Source organism: Bos grunniens, chromosome 2 (genome assembly GCF_055505025.1).
Source record: "Bos grunniens cultivar Pamir isolate PY7600 chromosome 2, Bosgru_T2T1.0, whole genome shotgun sequence".
In the NCBI taxonomy this organism is placed as follows: Eukaryota; Metazoa; Chordata; class Mammalia; order Artiodactyla; family Bovidae; genus Bos; species Bos grunniens.
The window spans coordinates 128,067,399-128,085,819 of NC_141166.1; the positions used below are offsets into that span (position 1 = coordinate 128,067,399).

Genomic DNA, 18,421 nt, shown 5'->3' on the forward strand with positions numbered 1-18,421 from the left:
CTGCTCTGAGGGGGTCAGCGGTAACTTTCCTTCCTGAAACTTGAAGAAAGCATTGACTATGACAAGGATCTACCTAAGGCCATACAACTGGAAAACACATACAGGGCAATGTAACAGGAATTTAATTTGATGAAATAAACAGAATTATGGTTCATATTTAATCATGTTCATAATTGATTCCTTGCATTTTATTTTTCAGAGTCTGAGGATTACAATTTCACTCTTCCTCCCCCTGGTTCTGGGGTACTGAGGGGAGGGCTCAGGGTAATATTTAGGGATGTGTCAAGTCCTTGGTTGTTAGAGTCCTCCTCCTCCTGGGATTTGTCTGGAAACCTAGAGCTTTAAGATAACGTACTGCCTGGGAGTCTACATGCTACTTGACTCTCTCACTAAAAGACTGGTTTCTCTGGAAAGATAGAACACAGACATGTATTCTGCCTTCTCTGTGCTAGGAAATGTGCCAGCTGCTTTTATGCAATTTACATAACAGCCATCTGAATGTAGTTATTTACATCACTTATTTATAGATTAGGATACTGGGAGTCAGAGAGTTTATATAAACTCATCTAATTTTGCAAAGCTGCCATATGACAAACTACAAATGCATACTTAGGCGCATCTGATTCTAAGTGTTATGAAATAGACTTGCTTTTCTCTAAATGTTCCCTGATAATTTTGTCTCTCCTAGTCCGAAGGGATTTTTTTTTAAAGAAAGTTTTCACCACAATTTTTTTGTCATTTTTTTTTTTTTTATCAAGAAGTTTCTCTATTTCATCCTCCCTGCTGGTTGACTTAATTTTAAAATGGCTACTATTGACTTATGACAGAAGCCATAAAATCTCGTAATGTTTTTCAATAAAATACTAGTACATTATTTCACTGAACTTCTATAAAATGATGGCATGACCATGGCATAATGTAGATGATATCTCCAAAATTAAATTGAGACAGACACTGTGTTTAATCACTCAGTTGTGTCTGACTCTTTGGGACTCCATGGACTCTAGCCCAGCAGGCTCCTCTGTCCATGGAGATTCTCCAGGAAAGAATACTGGAGTGGGTTGCCATGCCCTCCTTCAGGGGATCTTCTCAACCCAGGGAACGAACCCAGGTCTCCCACATTGTGGGCAGATTCTTTACCAGCTGAGCCACTAGGGAAGCCCAAGAATACTGGAGTGGGTAGCCTATCCCTTCTCCAGGGGAACTTCCTGGTCCAGGAATTGAACCAGGGTCTCTGGAATTGAGGGTGAATTCTTTACCAGCTGAGCTACCAGGGAAGCCCAGAGACAGACAAAGCATCCTGCTAACACAGGATTAATTGAAAATAAAACAAAAACAAGACTGCATAAGTCTGTGCAGCCAGTCAGCTAAGTGGTCTTCACATCTGGCTTTACAACCAAGGTTTTTCCTTATCCAGCTGGATTTGGTCTGTATTACCCAGAGATTTTAAACTTGGGTTTAAACATTGATGGGTTAATTCTGTTTTCTTTGCTGACTGTGGCAGTAGCAACAACTTTAGGAACCTCCTGATTAACTGGCATTCACTTTCTCAGCCTAACTGAGAGAACTTCTTGGACTAGGTGAATACTGGGAACACGTGGACTCTTTCTCCTCCCACTTCCTAAAATGGGATTGCCTGCTTTTCTCCTATTAGGATTTACTTTAATCTCCGTATTCCTTCTCTATCTACCTCCATAATATTAAAATTTTAGCCATCCCTTTTTTGAGAAATGAGCAGAATGAAGGATTAGATCTCATCTCATAGTGATGGCATTCCTACTTTAATAAGACACATAATGGTTTTTAACTTTATCAAATAACATTCCATCTTTAGGAAATTTTCCCAACAATATATATTTTTTTTAGTGGCATACAACAATAAGCCTTTGCTTTTCACACATGGATAGGACGTGACTGACCCTTTTGATCCCAGCTGGGTTTGCTTCTCATCTACCAGTCCGCTGGGGCTGCTGTAGGCTGGGCTTGCTTGGGTGGGTGGAGCTCAAGCTGTGGGTCCAGCTGGAGCAGACCTTCAAGTCTGCTCCCAGTGTCTGCTTCTTGGGTGCGGGCTGAAGTGGTGTAGCATGGACATCTGGACTTCCCCAGGTCAAGCTCTCAGACAGCCAAGTACAGATGAGGCCCCCTCTTCTTTGTGTCAACAGCAGTACCCTATGAATGCCTCTATCATTTCACTTACTACACTGTACTGAAATAACCTGTCTTCCTTGTGAAATCATGACATTTTGGAGAACCCAGTCTCAGTCATCAGGTCTTCCCTAGCATCTACCAGAGTTTCAGGCACATAAGATGTGTTTATTCAATCTGTATCAAAGGGAAGTACACTGAACAAAATCACACTAAACAGCTGTAAGCGATATGAAATAAAAAGGTATTTGTGGAAATCGTTCGTACATCACAAACACACATATGAATAGAAGCTTTCATTTTGTTCAGCCTCTCATTATTAACAATGAGTTGAAGTTTCTATCAATAGTGTACTAATTTGCCACAAAATATTGCTTTTAAGAAAGAAATCTATAATAATGATCACTACACAGTCTCCTCCTTGTTCTATTGCTTTATTGTTAGAACAGCTGACCCTTGAGCAACACGGGTTTGATCTGCGTGGGCCCACGTTTACAGATTTTTTTTTCAACAGTCAATACTGCAGTAGTGCATGATCTGTGGTTGGCTGAATCTGCATGCAGAACTCCAGACATAAAGGAATTGTGGATACAGAGGGCTAAATATGAGTTACACGTGGATGCTCTACTTCACTGATGGTGCACCAGCTCCTGCATCGCTCAAGAGTCAACTGTATTTTATTTTTAAGCACAGAACTTTATGGGAGTAGAACTATCTTCTGTTATCCCCATCTCCTGGTATCCAGCTTGGCTGTATTCTCACACTGGACTCATCTGAGAAGTTCTTGTTTGAGGAATATAAAGACAGGAAGGAGAGAAAAACTGAAACCTTCAATGCCTGCTGTTTCCTTTTCCTTCTCACACTTTTCACAGTCAAACGTGACATCAAGGTTCATAGAGAGCTGTATCTATATCATTTTATTTTACTTGCAATTTTCCAGAGATACTTCAGGTTTTAATATACAATCTGAGAAATGAGAGATCTTCTTCCCTAATGTGACTTTTTTTTTGTACTAAGGTTTTGGAAAAATATCATTTCAATAAAACTTCTTTTCTTTCAAGATGAAGAAAAATATATTAATTTTTGGATTAAAAGGATGAATGCTTCTAACATTTTACCTGTAATGTTTGTATATTCTTCACCTTCCTCAGGAACAGCATTGAGAGGGGCAGAAGCACAGCTAAGCAGCAGACATACAGAAACCCCCCAAATCTGTTCTTTCTTCATTATGTTAATGAAGATTTCAGAGATGTCTGAAATATAAAACATAGATATACCTAATGAATAGAGAGTTGATGTGGATTTATACACATCAACTTAGGAATCTTAAGCATAGCTTTGACATTTATGACATTCTATGACACTTAATGTGTATTCTCATACATCTCTGTTTACAAATTCCTTAAGTCATATTTAAAACATGTATTAGCATTCAGTATAGTAGACACACATATTTTCAGTGCATATAGCTAATAACATTCAAATACACAGGTCATGGTTCAGTCTTGAAAATACACACTTAAATAGCAATAATTGAGACATGGGTAATGCTTATCAACATGACTAAGTGTGTATTAAGATCCATTTCATATGTAATTCTATTTGCCACATCTTTTTCATAACTATTCTTTTCTGAGTCAGAACTAATTTTATTTGAAATTTTCTATCATTTCTTGAATACAACTTTCAATTTCTGATTCCTCTTTCCCTTTACTACCATGTTCAAAAAAGAAATACATTTCCAAATGTTCATCTTGCTGCTGCTGCTAAGTCACTTCACTCATGTCCGACTCTGTGCGACCCCATAGATGGCAGCCTACCAGGCTCCTCCATCCATGGGATTTTCCAGGCAAGAGTACTGGAGTGGGGTGCCGTTGCCTTCTCCAAATGTTCATCTTTGTTTCCTTTAAAATATATTTCTGTTTTTATACAATTCCTAACCAGATTTCCTATGAGATTGCAAACAGAACTGTTGAAAAAAGAAATGTCTTAACATTATAGCCAGTTGTTTGCCCCAATTTTTCTCCATCAATTTAAGGAGTTATCTCATGCAAAAGAGTTTCACAGAAAAGTGACTTTAAGTTATAAATCAACACATTTACAGCCTATAGGAAACAGATTTCAGGAGAAGAGTGAGACTTCCTGTTTCAAAATTATTTAAGATCCATAGCAAAAAATAATGGAAAAGCACACTTAAAGGCTATTTTTCCTTTGTATTCAAAAGTGGAAGGAAATGTGTAATGTTCATGCAGCATGGGCAGAGAAAAGAAGAGAATGCATGCACATTCTCAGTCGCTGCTGCCATCGGAATCAGGAAGGAAACAGCAATGTTATCAGTACATGTTCACAAATGCAGGAACCGATACTCCATCAAAAACAATTTAGTATTTTGTTTATGTCTGTAGTGGATCACAGCTACAGTATACATCATTAAAGTGTAGTCTTAAGTAATAAGTAAAGTGACAAATGACAATTTGCATTAAACTTCATTAAAACCACCAGTGAAATGGATAATCTATTTTCTCACGACACTGCAAATATTAACACATTTTAAAATTATATTTGGTAGCAGTGCTATATACCTTCTAAATCATATCATAAAGTACTTGAATCCACACATATATATATATATATATATATGTATTTAAATGTATGCACAAATATACATATGCACCATTGGCCTTTGACCAATATGGATTGAACTATGTGGATTCACTTATATGTGGATCTTTTTCAATAGTAAATGCTATAGTACTACCTGATCTATGATTGCTTGAATTTTTGGACTTGGAACTGCTGATATACAGGAAACATGAACATGAAGGAATTTGCATAAGAAGGGCCTAGTCAAAAGAGTATGACTTCTTTTCTTCCTGGACTAGGTTCACAAAGCTTGAGCTCAGAAATGATAGGGAAGTGTCCCACAGCTTAACCAATATGCTTGAGGTCAAAAGTTACAGGAGATTAGCAAGTATTTGGTGGATTCTATAAAAGGGTCAGGAAATATGAATATGTCAAAACACTGCAAATATTAATGTAAATATCTGAGTTTAAGGGTGGAGTGGATAGGTGTAGCTCCCAGGAGAAGCGGGTTATTGCTTCTAGAAAAAAAGGGAGTTGAACAGAAAAAACTATGAGTATGCTATTTAAGAAGCCATAGCTAATTAATGACTGATACAGATCTTAAATTCAAGTGAGCAAACTGCTAGTTCAGTGCTTTCTTCTCCATAATATTGCTTCTGAAAAGTGACCAAAAGCATTAAATAATACAATTTCTAAGAGCAATGTAGAAGATTGATTTGGGTGCACCACTGAAAAGATATAGTACGACAAGTTATAACATTCATAAAATTGCAATTTGTGGTGATCAGAGAGAACTGATTTAATTATATGTTATTGTAATTTACTTATTTTTTAAATTTCAAGATGCATTACATTGCAAAGTGACAAGATAAATAACAAACCCAAACTGAAGCTGTGTACTAATTGACTCACTTCTTATACATCCTTGTACCTTTCTGCACTCTACTGTCTTACTAGCTGGCCCTGTTAAAAATATGTATTACCCAATCTAGTATCATACACAAAAATTGACTCAAGAAAATTCAACCATTTAAATGTGAAAGGTAAAACATTAAATGCTAGGAGAAAAAACACAGGAGACTATATTTATGGTGAAGTTGGCAAGCATTTTTGAATCAGGATATAGACAGCACCGGTTAAATACAATAAAACAGTGATAACTGTATTTCATTAAAATCAAGAAATTCTGTTCATCAAAGGAAATATCATTAAGATATTGAAAAGGCAAGTTGTGAGGAAGTATTTGAAATTCATATATCTTAAGATTATATATTGAAAATGTATAAAGAACTACAAATAAATATGCAATTAAAAATGGATTAAAGATTTGTTAAGGAAATTAAAATGGAGGAAGTCTTATTCAGGCTTCAGAAGCAGGACAGCAATATCAGGCCTCTGACCTGCTTCTGACCTGCCTGGACACTGCCTGCATTCTGAGCCTGCTGGCAAGCACAGCAAGTCAGGCAGCACTTTAGATAAGAAATGGGGTGGGTCTTGGAATCTTTTAACGCCCCGGGGCCTGGCCAGCTCCTCCCGGCCCCCTCTACCTGCAGGTCTAAGAAGTCTTACGACTTATAAGGTGAGAGAAACAGCATTGTAAAAGTTAAAATTAAACCAGAGCTGCATTTTTGCGTGCAAACTGATGACAGTATCAGGTTGTGCCCTGGGGTACAAGCCATTGCAAACCCCCAAACAGCAATTTGAAGTCTTGCCAATGGGGTGGATGCACTGCCTGGGACATTTTCCCAACTGGGACTCCAGATTAGTGTGAACAAGGGACTTCCCAGGACTGTTCAAGTCTGGCTATTGGATGGCAGAATTTGAGGATGTACGTGCTGTTACTTTTCTCTATTGTCTCTACATTTCCTCTTTTAATAATTGTATACTGAAATTAAGTTGGGCTTCCCAGGTGGCATTAATGATAAAGAACCTGCTGCCAATGAAGGAGATATAAGAGATACAAGTCTCATCCTTGGGTCAAGAAGATCTCCTAAAGAACGGCATGGCAGCCCACTCCACTCTTCTTGCCAGGAGAATCCCATCGACAGAGGAGCCTGGTGGGCTACGGTCCACAGGGTTACAAAGAGTCAGACATGACTGAAGCAACTTAGCATACACACACACTGAAATTACGTCAAACAATCTATTAAATATCAAAATTATTGTGTGTGATAAGTGGTTTCTTTTGTTAATGAGCCCTTAAACCTAAAATAAAAGTAAAACATCAGCAAAACAAGACTGTATAGGAACTTTTCAATAGATTTTATATATATAGCCAATAAGCATAGTAGAAGATGCTCAACATTATTACTCATCAAAAAATACAAATTAGCACTATTGTGGGGGATACTACAACTAAGATGAATAAAAACTGATAATACAAATTGTTGGTTAGGATGTGAACATTCCATTGTTGGTTGGATTATGCTATGGTCTGACTGTGTTTCCCCAAATCTTGATATAGAATTCTAACTCTCATAGGTTTTGGTATTAGGAAGCATTTCAGAGGTAATTAGGTCATGATGGAAGGGATTAGTGTTTTTATAAAGAAATCCCACAGAGATCCCTTGTACCTTCCATTATGTAAAGTCACAGCAAGAAGGCATCAGCTGTGAACCAGGAATAGGATCTTCACTCTTAATAAATCCCATTTAATTTGTAATCTGACATCAGAAGTTATTTAAGCAAGAGTATATTGCATATATGTGTTGAGTCAGTAACTAGTTGTATATAATAATATGTTAGACACTAAGGGATATTCAAAAAACTAGAGAAAGCCTTGACTCTTAAGGAATTTATGCTCAATCAATTGAATTCTATACACAAGTAACGTTAAGTGCCAAGATAAATTGTGAGAATATCTTTGCATACACTAGGCACATAGTAGTGGACAATAAATGTAATTATTTACCTGGAATAAAAACAGTATTTATATACTGGGGCAATAAACTAGAAGTTCTAAGTTCAGCACTGCCAGCAATCTAAGTAACCTTTAAAATAAATTTATGTTTATGAACCTGATTCATAAAATGCAGGACTTGAAATAGATTGTCCTTAACTTCCATTTCAGTTCTAAAAATGTATGCATTTGAATTAACACATTTTACTTACTTTGCAGAATAACTTATATTGCATAATTTACATTTTATAGTCTCTTTAATGATAATTTGTAGCATCTATTTTTATCATTTTAGTCAAGGTTTGTTCTTAGAATACCAGTTCAGCAAGAATGTTATTAGTTGTTACATTAAAAAGAGTTTTCATAGGCTAATATATATTTATATCTAAGTTTAACTTTTTATATAGGTTTCTCAACTATAGGACTTTCAACAAACACTTAATACGGTAATGTGCAATGGTGTCCTCTATGGGAGATACAGAACTGCATTTCTAAATTTACGTGTCAAGTATCTATTTTCCCATAAAATATTTTTAGAAAATATCTTGAGAGATAATGTTACAGAAAAGAAAAATTCAAATTTTCTAGACCAGAAAATTTTAAAAAACATTATATGATTTTTCTACTAACAAAATCCACAAAAATGGAGAGATGTTGAGAGGACAAAATTATAATTGGAATTAATATCTAGAATGTTGCAAATCAGATTGAAATTATGAACAGAGGATTATCAGTGGAATTAAAGATAAAGGGGCAGATATCTTGAATTACTATTGATAAAACTGAGTCATTGAATACACAGAATGTGGACAGAGGATTCAATTACATCCTGAGTGATCTGTTGTGCTAGTCATACGACTTAGTAAATTAATGTAAGTATTGATCAGTGTGCATATTAGGGACAAATTTGGTCAGGATAGATGACATTTGAGATTGTTTTCTAAGTGGAACAATATTAAGGGCAGTTAAAGACACAAAGCAGAAGCTGGGAAATGTTTTGCAGTATTCCCACCATCATCATGAGGTAAGATCATTTCAACAAGGGAAAAGGAGTCTGATAAGTCATTCCCAGCTCCTCTTTGAACTTTATCTCCTGTCAGGTTTTTTTTTTGGTAATCATTTGACTTTATGGAAACTGCCTACTAATCCTTTGGTTCAACTGAAGCTGTTGATTCTTGAGCAAACCACACTGATTCTAGATTTAGTACTTTAAATTTGTTATTTCTTGTCATGGGAATACTCTTATACAAGATTCCAGAATGAAAGACTCTGTCCTTTTAGTCAGGACACTTGTCAGATATCCTCTCTCCAAAAGATCTTCGAGTACCATATTTTAAAAGTAACAACTACCAGTTCCTCTGTTACTGTCCAAATAACTTGAGTTTTTTGTTTTTTTTTTTCTTTTAAGATTCTTTTTCTCTTCATTACTGAGTTGTAGGAGTTCTTTATATATTATGGACATAAGTTCTTTGCCAGCTCTGTAATATGAGCAGAGCTGTGTTCTCTCCACATTCATATGTTGATATCTTAACCCGTAGTGCCTCAGAATGTGACTGTATTTGGAGATATAAGGCCTTTGAAGAGATAATTAAGGATAAATGAGGTCCTTGGAGTGGGTCCTAATTCAATATGACTGGTGTCTTTACAAAAAAAGATGAGAACACAGACACACCGAGAAAGACTGACTACAAATAAACCAAGGAGAGAGGCCTTAGAAGAAATCAATGCAAGTGACACCTTGATCTCAAACTCTATTGCCTCCAGAACAGTGAGAAAATACATGTCTGTTGTTTAAGCCACCCACTTTGTCATAGTTTTTTCATGGCAGCTCTAGTAATCCAGCACAGACTATAAAGCTTCAAATACCAGTTGTATGACTTACTAATTATGTAAATTTGACAATATGTTTATCATTACTTTCTCTCTATTTACTAATTGATAGACTGGGTATTTTACTAAAACCTATTTCATAGGGTGTGAGGATTAAATGGAAGAGTCATTAGAATTATAACTAATTCCAGCTGTTAGCTATCATAATCATTCTAAGTAACCCTTGACATCATTTTGGGTATACTGTAAAAATGGAAGGACAATATTCATGGCCTTATTCTTTACTGAAAATACCATCTCAGGCTCTTTGAAAGTCTAAAAAATTGAAAATACAGCATTGATTTGTAAAGACCTTAGGCCCAAACTGAGAGATGTTTTTGTTCTAATTTGATTAGGAATGGTAGTTGTCATGATGGAGAGTTCTGACAAAATGTGAAGCTGTTGATTCTTGAGCTTCTTCTCCCTTCTTCTTCTGGAGAAGGGAATAGCAAACCACTTCACTATTCTTGCCTTGAGAACCCCATGAACAGTATGAAAAGGAAAAATATAGGACACTGAGAGATGAACTCCCCAGGTCGGTAGGTGCCCAATATGCTAATGGAGATCAGTGGAGAAATAACTCCAGAAAGAATGAAGAGACACAGCCAAAGCAAAAACAACACCCAGTTGTGGATGTGACCATTGATGGAAGTAAAGTTCGATCCTGTAAAGAGCAATATTGCATAGGAACCTGTAATGTTGGGTTCATGAATCAAGGCAAATTGGAAGTGGTCAAACAGGAGACTGCAAGAGTGAACATGGACATTTTAGGAATCAGAGAACTAAAATGGAGTGGAACAGGTGAATTTAACTCAGGTGACCATTATATCTACTACTGTGGGCAAGAATCCCTTAGAAGAATGGAGTAGAACTCATAGTCAATAAAAGAGTCCAAAATGCAGTACTTGGATGCAATCTCAAAAGCAACAGAATGATCACTGTTCTTTTCCAAGGCAAGCCATTCAATACCATAGGTATCCAAGTCTATGCCCCAACCAGGAATGCTGAAGAAGCTAAAGTTGAACGGTTCTATGAAGACCTACAGACCTTCTAGACTAACATCCAAAAAAGATGTCCTTTTCATTATAGTGGACTGAATTGCAAAATTAGGAAGTAAAGAAATACCTGGAGTAACAGGCAAATTTGGCAATGGAGTATAGAGTGAAGCAGGGCAAAAGCTAATAGAGATTTCCCAAGAGAACACACTGGTCATAGCAAACATCCTTTCCAACAACGCGAGAAGACTCTACACATGGACATCACCAGATTGTCAATACCAAGATCAGATTGATGATATTCTTTGCAGCCAAAGATGGAGAAGCTCTATACAGTCAGCAAAAACAAGACTGAGAGTTGACTGTGGCTCAGATCATGAACTCCTTATTGCCAAATTCAGACTTAAATTGAAAAAAGTAGGGAAAACCACTAAACCATTCAGGTATGACCTAAATCAAATTCCTTACAATTATACAGTAGAAGTGACAAATAGATTCAAGTGATTAGATCTGATAGACAGAGTGCCTGAAGAACTATGGAGGGAGGTTTGTGACACTGTACAGGAGGCAGTGATCAAGAGAATCCCCAAGAAAAAGAAGTCCAAAAAGGCAAAATGGTTGTCTGAGGAGGCCTTACAAATTGCTGTGAAAAGAAGAGAGATAAAAGGCAAGGGAGAAAAGGAAAGATATATCCATCTGAATGCAGAGTTCCAAAGAATAGCAAGAAGAGATAAGAAAGCCTTCCTCAGTGATCACTGCAAAGAAATAGAGGAAAACAACAGAATGGGAATGACTAGAGATCTCTTCAAGAAAATTAGAGATACAAAGGGAACATTTCATGCAAAGATGGGCACAATAAAGGACAGAAACTGTGTGGACCTAACAGAAGCAGAAGTTATTAACAAGAGGTAGCAAGAATACACAGAAGAGCTGTACAGAAAAACATCTCCACAACCCAGATAATCACAATGATGTGATCATTCACCTAGAGCCAGACATCCTGGAATGTGAAGTCAAGTGGGCCTTAGGAAGCATCACTATGAACAAAACTGGTGGAGGTGATGGAATTCCAGTTGAGCTATTTCAAATCCTAAAGATGATGCTGTTAAAGGGCTGCATTCAATATGCCAGCAACGTTGGAAAACTCAGTCTTGGCCACAGGACTGGAAAAGGTTGGTCTTCATTCCAATCCCAAAGAAAGGCAATGCCAAAGAATGCTCAAACTACCGCACAACTGCACTCATCTCACACGCTAGTAAAGTAATGCTCAAAATTCTCCAAGCCAGGCTTCAGCAATACATGAACTGTGAACTTCCTGATGTTCAAGCTGGTTTTAGAAAAGGCAGAGGAACCAGAGATCAAATTGCCAACATCCACTGGATCATGGGAAAAGCAAGAGAGTTCCAGAAAAGCATCTATTTCTGCTTTATTGACTATGCCAAAGCCTTTGACTGTGTGGATCACAATAAACTGTGGAAAATTCTGAAAGAGATGGGAATACCAGACCACCTAACCTGCCTCCTGATAAATCTGTATGCATGTCAGGAAGCAACAGTTAGAACTGGACATGGATCAACAGACTTGTTCCAAATAGGAAAAGGAGTACGTCAAGGCTGTATATTGTCACCCTGTTTATTTAAATTATATGCAGAGTACTTCAGGAGAAATGCTGGGCTGGAAGAAGCACAAGCTGGAATCAAGATAGCTGGGAGAAGTATCAATAACCTCAAATATGCAGATGACACCAACCAAAGGGCAGAAAGTAAAGAAGAACTAAGGAGCCTCTTAACGAAACTGAAAGAGGAGAGTGAAAATGTTGGCTTAAAACTCAACATTCAGAAAACTAACATCATGGCATCTGGTCTCATCACTTCATGGCAAATAGATGAGGAAACAATGGAAACAATGACAGACTATTTTCAGGGGCTCCAAAACTCCAAAATCACTGCAGAGGGTGACTGCAGCCATGAAATTATAAGACGCTTGCTTCTTGGAAGAAAAGATGATCAACCTAGACAGCATATTAAAAAGCAGAGACGTTACTTTGCCAACAAAGGTCCATCTAGACAAGGCTACGATTTTTCAGGTAGTCATATATGGATGCGAGAGTTGGACTATAAAGAAGGCTGAGTGTGGAAGAATTGATGCTTTTGAACTGTGGTGTTTGAGGAGACTCTTGAGTGTGCCTTGGACTGCAAGGAGTTCCAATCAATCCATCCTAAAGGATATCAGTCTCGAATATTCATTGGAAGGACTGATGCTGAAGCTGTAACCCCAATACTTTGGCCACCTGATGTTAAGAGCTGACTCATTTGAAAAGACCTTGATGCTGGAAAAGATTAAGGATGGGAGTAGAATGGGAAAGCAGAGGATGTGATGGTGGAGGGTATCACTAACTCGATGGACATTAGTTGAGTAAACTTTGGGAGCTGGTGATGGACAGGGAGGCCTGGCGCGCTGCAGTCGATGCGGTCGCAGAGAGTCAGACACGATTGAGCGACTGAACTGACTGATAATAGTTCAAAGGTTAGACATACAAATCTTAATCTAAAGTGAGTGTTTCTGTAAGAATTAAAGTCTTTTGGAGCTAGAAATATGTTGGCAATTTAGTTTGGTGACTGGCCGAGCATATCTCAAAGGAAATGGTAATGAGATGAGAACTTGAGGCAGGAGTCAAAGCGCGAAAAGCTCAAAACAGAATGGAAGAACATAGTAAGCTGGAAGGGCTGCATTAAATTTTCACTACATCATTTTGGGAAAAGTATATAACAACATGGAGGCAGTTATTATTCTGTTCTAACATTAGTTTGGAGTACAGTCTTGTTATTTTCTTATCTTATAAATTTATCTGGGAAAAATCACGTGTTTACATATATATTATCATCACCCTTCTTATATAATTTAAACTTTTAAGTTTAGATTTTCCTTATCACATATCATTGAACTTCTTTTTAAAATTTTTACTCTTAAAATTAAGCAAATGAGTACTTGGCCATTCTGAAAGAAATTTCATTTTGGCTGCTTATTTATTTGCAATATACTAATGAACCAATGCAGTATACTAGTGAAATTCCAGATGTTCAAGCTGGTTTTAGAAAAGGCAGAGGAATGAGAGATCAAATTGCCAACATCCGCTGGATCATGGAAAAAGCAAGAGAGTTCTAGAAACTCTTTCTGCTTTATTGAGTATGCTTTATTGAGTATGCCAAAGCCTTTGACTGTGTGGATCACAATTAACTGTGGAAAATTCTGAAAGAGATGGGAATACCAGACCACCTGACCTGCCTCTTGAGAAACCTATATGCAGGTCAGGAAGCAACACTTAGAACTGAACATGGAACAACAGACTGGTTCCAAATAGGAAAAGGAGTTTGTCAAGGCTGTATATTGTCACCCTGCTTATTTAACTTATATGCAGAGTACATCATGAGAAACGCTGGGCTGGAAGAAACACAAGCTGGAATCAAGATTGCTGGGAGAAATATCAATAACCTCAGTTATGCAGATGATACCACCCTTATCGCAGAAAGTGAAGAGGAACTCAAAAGCCTCTTGATGAAAGTGAAAGAGGAGAGTGAAAAAGTTGACTTAAACCTCAACATTCACAAAACGAAGGTCATGGCATCCAGTCCCATCACTTCATGGGAAATAGATAGGGAAACAGTGTCAGACTTTATTTTTTGGAGCTCCAAAATCACTGCAGTTGGTGACTGCAGCTATGAAATTAAAAGACTTACTCCTCAGAAGGAAAGTTATGACTAACCTAGATAGCATATTCAAAAGCAGAGACGTTACTTTGCCAACAAAGGTCCGTCTAGTCAAGGCTATGGTTTTTCCTGTGGTCATGTATGGATGTGAGAGAGGTACTGTGAAGAAAGCTGAGTGCCGAAGAATTGATGCTTTTGAACTGTGGTGTTGGAGAAGACTCTTGAGAGTCCCTTGAACTGCAAGGAGATCCAAGCAGTCCATTCTGAAGGAGATCAGCCCTGGGATTTCTTTGGGAGGAATGATGCTAAAGCTAAAACTCCAGTACTTTGGCCACCTCATGTGAAGAGTTGACTCTTTGGAAAAGACCCTGATGCTGGGAGGGATTGGGGGCAGGGGGAAGAGGGGATGACAGAGGATAAGATGGCTGGATGGCATCACTGACTCAGTGGGCATGAGTTTGAGTGAACTCCAGGAGATGGTGATAGACAGGGAGGCCTGGCGTGCTGCGATTCATGAGGTCGCAAAGAGTCGGACAAGACTGAGGGACTGAACTGAACTGATACTAATGAAAAGACAGGGAGACAAAACATGACAACCAGGAAAATATAAAAAACTATAACTTGAAAAATAATTCCAATTTTCTACTCAGCAGTGGTTAATGTCAGTATCTTCTTGTTGTTTAGTGCTTCTGTCCACTCAGTTTGGCTGATCCCTGGGGGGCTGCCCACAAAAACCTAGAGCCTGTTTTTCTCTCTAACCTTTGTGTTTTCTCGAGTGTTTCTAATTTTGGGTGAATTTGCAGAACCCTAATACCAAGGATAATGAATGAAGAAAGGAAACATAGGCATAAATCTATAGTAAGGGGAGGAAGAAAAAAGTCCGGTTGAGATTCTAACAGTTTTCTATTTCTTTTCTTATATTTTGAATTTACTTTTCATAAGTAGTATTTTCAACTGAAAATTCCAAACTATTCATAACAATTAGAGTCTGTAAATGGATTTTTGTTAAATACATTTCTCACTAGACTTCCAACTCTTGTTCCTGATAGTTACTGAACTTGCATAATCTCAGTGAGAGGTTTGAGAGCCAGATATTTCTCAGGAAAAAAGTATTTTCTAAATAAATACACTGTGAAAATGCAAATGTGTGGGCAGTTTCCCAAGAGAGATCTAAGGCTGTGTAACTGCACATTTGCCAGATACCAAATTTTAACAAGTCAGTACGGAGTCTTCTTTATCTCTTTATTAACTACCCACCCCTCAAATTCCACATGCCTGAGGCATTGAGTCATCACTATAAGGGATATTTTGGCATCAGGATTATTTTTTTTTTTATGACCCACAATTAAAATTAAGATCAAATTTCCTGAGACTCTGGCAGTATGGCATATTCACTACATTCAAGAGTGATAATAGAATAACAAAGCTCAGTTCAGTTCAGTTCAGTTCAGTCGCTCAGTTGTGTCCGACTCTGCGACCCCATGAATCGCAGCACGCCAGGCCTTCCTGTCCATCACCAACTCCCAGAGTTCACTCAGACTCATGTCCATGGAGTCAGTGATGCCATCCAGCCATCTCATCCTCTGTCATCCCCTTCTCCTCCTGCCCCCAATCCCTCCCAGCATCAGAGTACAAAGCTATATCATTACAAAGTATTTGCATTTTGTAATGATTTATTTAGGTCATACCTGAATTGTCTAGTGGTTTTCCCTACTTTCTTCAATTTAAGTCTGAATTTGGCAATAAGGAGTTCATGGTCTGAGCCACAGTCAGCTCCCGGTCTTGTTTTTACTGACTATATTGAGCTTCTCCATCATTGGCTGCAAAGGATATCATCAATCTGATTTCGGTGTTGACCATCTGGTGATGTCCATGTATAGAGTCTTCTCTTGTGTTGTGGGAAGAGGGTGTTTGCTATGACCAGTATGTTCTCTTGGCAAAACTCTATTAGTTTGCTCTGCTTCATTCCATACTCCAAGGCCAAATTTGCCTGTTACCCCAGGTGTTTCTTGACTCCCTACTTTTGCATTCCAGTCCACTATAATGAAAAGGACACCTTTTTGGGGTGTTATTTCTTAAAGGTCTTGTAGGCCTTCATAGAACCGTTCAACTTCAGCTTCTTCAGCATTCCTGGTTGGGGCCTAGACTTGGATTACTGTGATATTGAATGGTTTGCCTTGGATATGAACAGAGATCATTCTGTCATTTTTGAGGCTGTGTCCAAGTACTGCATTTCAGACTCGTTTGTTGACCATCATGGCCACTCCATTTCTTCTGAGGGATTCCTGCCCGCAGTAGTAGATATAATGGTCAGATCAGATCAGATCAGTCGCTCAGTCGTGTTCAACTCTTTGCGACCCCATGAATAGCAGCACGCCAGGCCTCCCTGTCCATTACCAACTCCCGCAGTTCACTCAGACTCACGTTCATCGAGTCAGCGATGCCATTGAGCCATCTCATCCTCTGTCGTCCCCTGCTCCTCCTGCCCCCAATCCCTCCCAGCATCAAAGTCTTTTCCAATGAGTCAACTCTTCGCATGAGGTGGCCAAAGTACTGGAGTTTCAGCTTTAGATTCCTTCCTTCCAAAGAAATCCCAGGGCTGATCTCCTTCAGAATGGACTGGTTGGATCTCCTTGCAGTCCAAGGGACTCTCAAGAGTCTTCTCCAACACCACAGTTCAAAAGCATCAATTCTTTGGTGCTCAGCCTTCTTCACAGTCCAACTCCCACATCCATACATGACCACAAGAAAAACCAAAACCTTGACTAGACGAACCTTTGTTGGCAAAGTAATGTCTCTGCTTTTGAATATGCTATCTAGGTTGGTCATAACTTTCCTTCCAAGGAGTAAGTGTCTTTTAATTTCATGGCTGCAGTCACCATCTGTAGTGATTTTGGAGCCCAGAAAAATAAAGTCTGACACTGTTTCCCCATCTATTTCCCATGAAGTGGTCGAACCGGATGCCATGATCTTCATTTTCTGAATGTTGAGCTTTAAGCCAACCTTTTCACTCTCCACTTTCACTTTCATCAAGAGGCTTTTCAGTTCCTCTTCACTTTCTGCCATAAGGGTGGTGTCATCTGCATATATGAGGTTATTGATATTTCTCCCGGCAATCTTAATTCCAGTTTGTGTTTCTTCCAGTCCAGCGTTTCTCATGATGTACTCTGCATATACGTTAAATAAACAGGGTGACAAATACACAGCCTTGATGAACTCCTTTTCCTATTTGGAACCAGTCTGTTGTTCCATGTCCGTTCTAACTGTTGCTTCCTGACCTGCATACAAATTTCTCAAGAGGCAGGTCAGGTGGTCTGGTATTCCCATCTCTTTCAGAATTCTCCACAGTTTATTGTGATCCACACAGTCAAAGGCTTTGGCATAGTCAAGAAAGTAGAAATAGATGTTTTTTTCTGGAACTCTCTTGCTTTTTCCATGATCCAGCGGATGTTGGCAATTTGATCTCTGGTTCCTCTGCCTTTTCTAAAACCAGCTTGAACATCAGGAAGTTCACGGTTCACGTATTGCTGAAGCCTGGCTTGGAGAATTTTGAGCATTACTTTACTAGTGTGTGAGATGAGTGCAATTGTGTGGTAGTTTGAGCATTCTTTGGAATTGCCTTTCTTTGGGACTGGAATGAAAACTGACCTTTTCCAGTCCTGTGGTCACTGCTGAGTTTTCCAAATTTGCTGGCATATTGTGTGCAGCACTTTCACGGCATCATCTTTCAGGATTTGGATCAGTTCAACTGGAATTCCATCACCTCCACTAGCTTTGTTCATAGTGATGCTTTCTAAGGCCCACTTGACTTCACATTCCAGAATGTCTGGCTCTAGGTCAGTGATCACACCATTGTGATTATCTGGGTCATGAAGATCTTTTTTGTACAGTTCTTCTGTGTATTCCTGCCATCTCTTCTTAATATATTCTGCTTCTGTTTGATCCATAACATTTCTGTCCTTTATCGAGCTCATCTTTGCCTGAAATGTTCCTTTGGTATCTCTGATTTTCTTGAAGAGATCCCTAGTCTTTCCCATTCTGTTGTTTTCCTCTATTTCTTTGCATTGATGGCTGAATAAGGCTTTCTTATCTCTTCATGCTATTCTTTGGAACTCTGCATTCAGATGCTTATATCTTTCCTTTTCTCCTTTGCTTTTCGCTTCCCTTCTTTTCACAGCTATTTGTAAGGCCTCCCCAGACAGCCATTTTGCTTTTTTGCATTT

The 18,421-nt window shown here is 38.4% G+C and overlaps 1 protein-coding gene across 4 annotated transcripts in view; it reads right to left on the minus strand.

The window, feature by feature from the left end:
* Window positions 1–18,421, minus strand: part of TFPI (tissue factor pathway inhibitor) — a 92,589-nt gene that overhangs the window by 42,623 nt on the left and 31,545 nt on the right. For 3 of the 4 annotated variants that reach the window (XM_086371412.1, XM_086371431.1, XM_086371440.1), the window contains exon 2: window positions 3,264–3,398. The exons of the other annotated variant lie outside the window; for it this stretch is intronic. In XM_086371412.1, coding sequence (XP_086227538.1) covers window positions 3,264–3,372 — 109 coding nt within the window. In that variant the 5' untranslated portion in view covers window positions 3,373–3,398. The remainder of the gene's footprint in view (window positions 1–3,263; window positions 3,399–18,421) is intronic. 4 annotated transcript variants of the gene reach the window in all.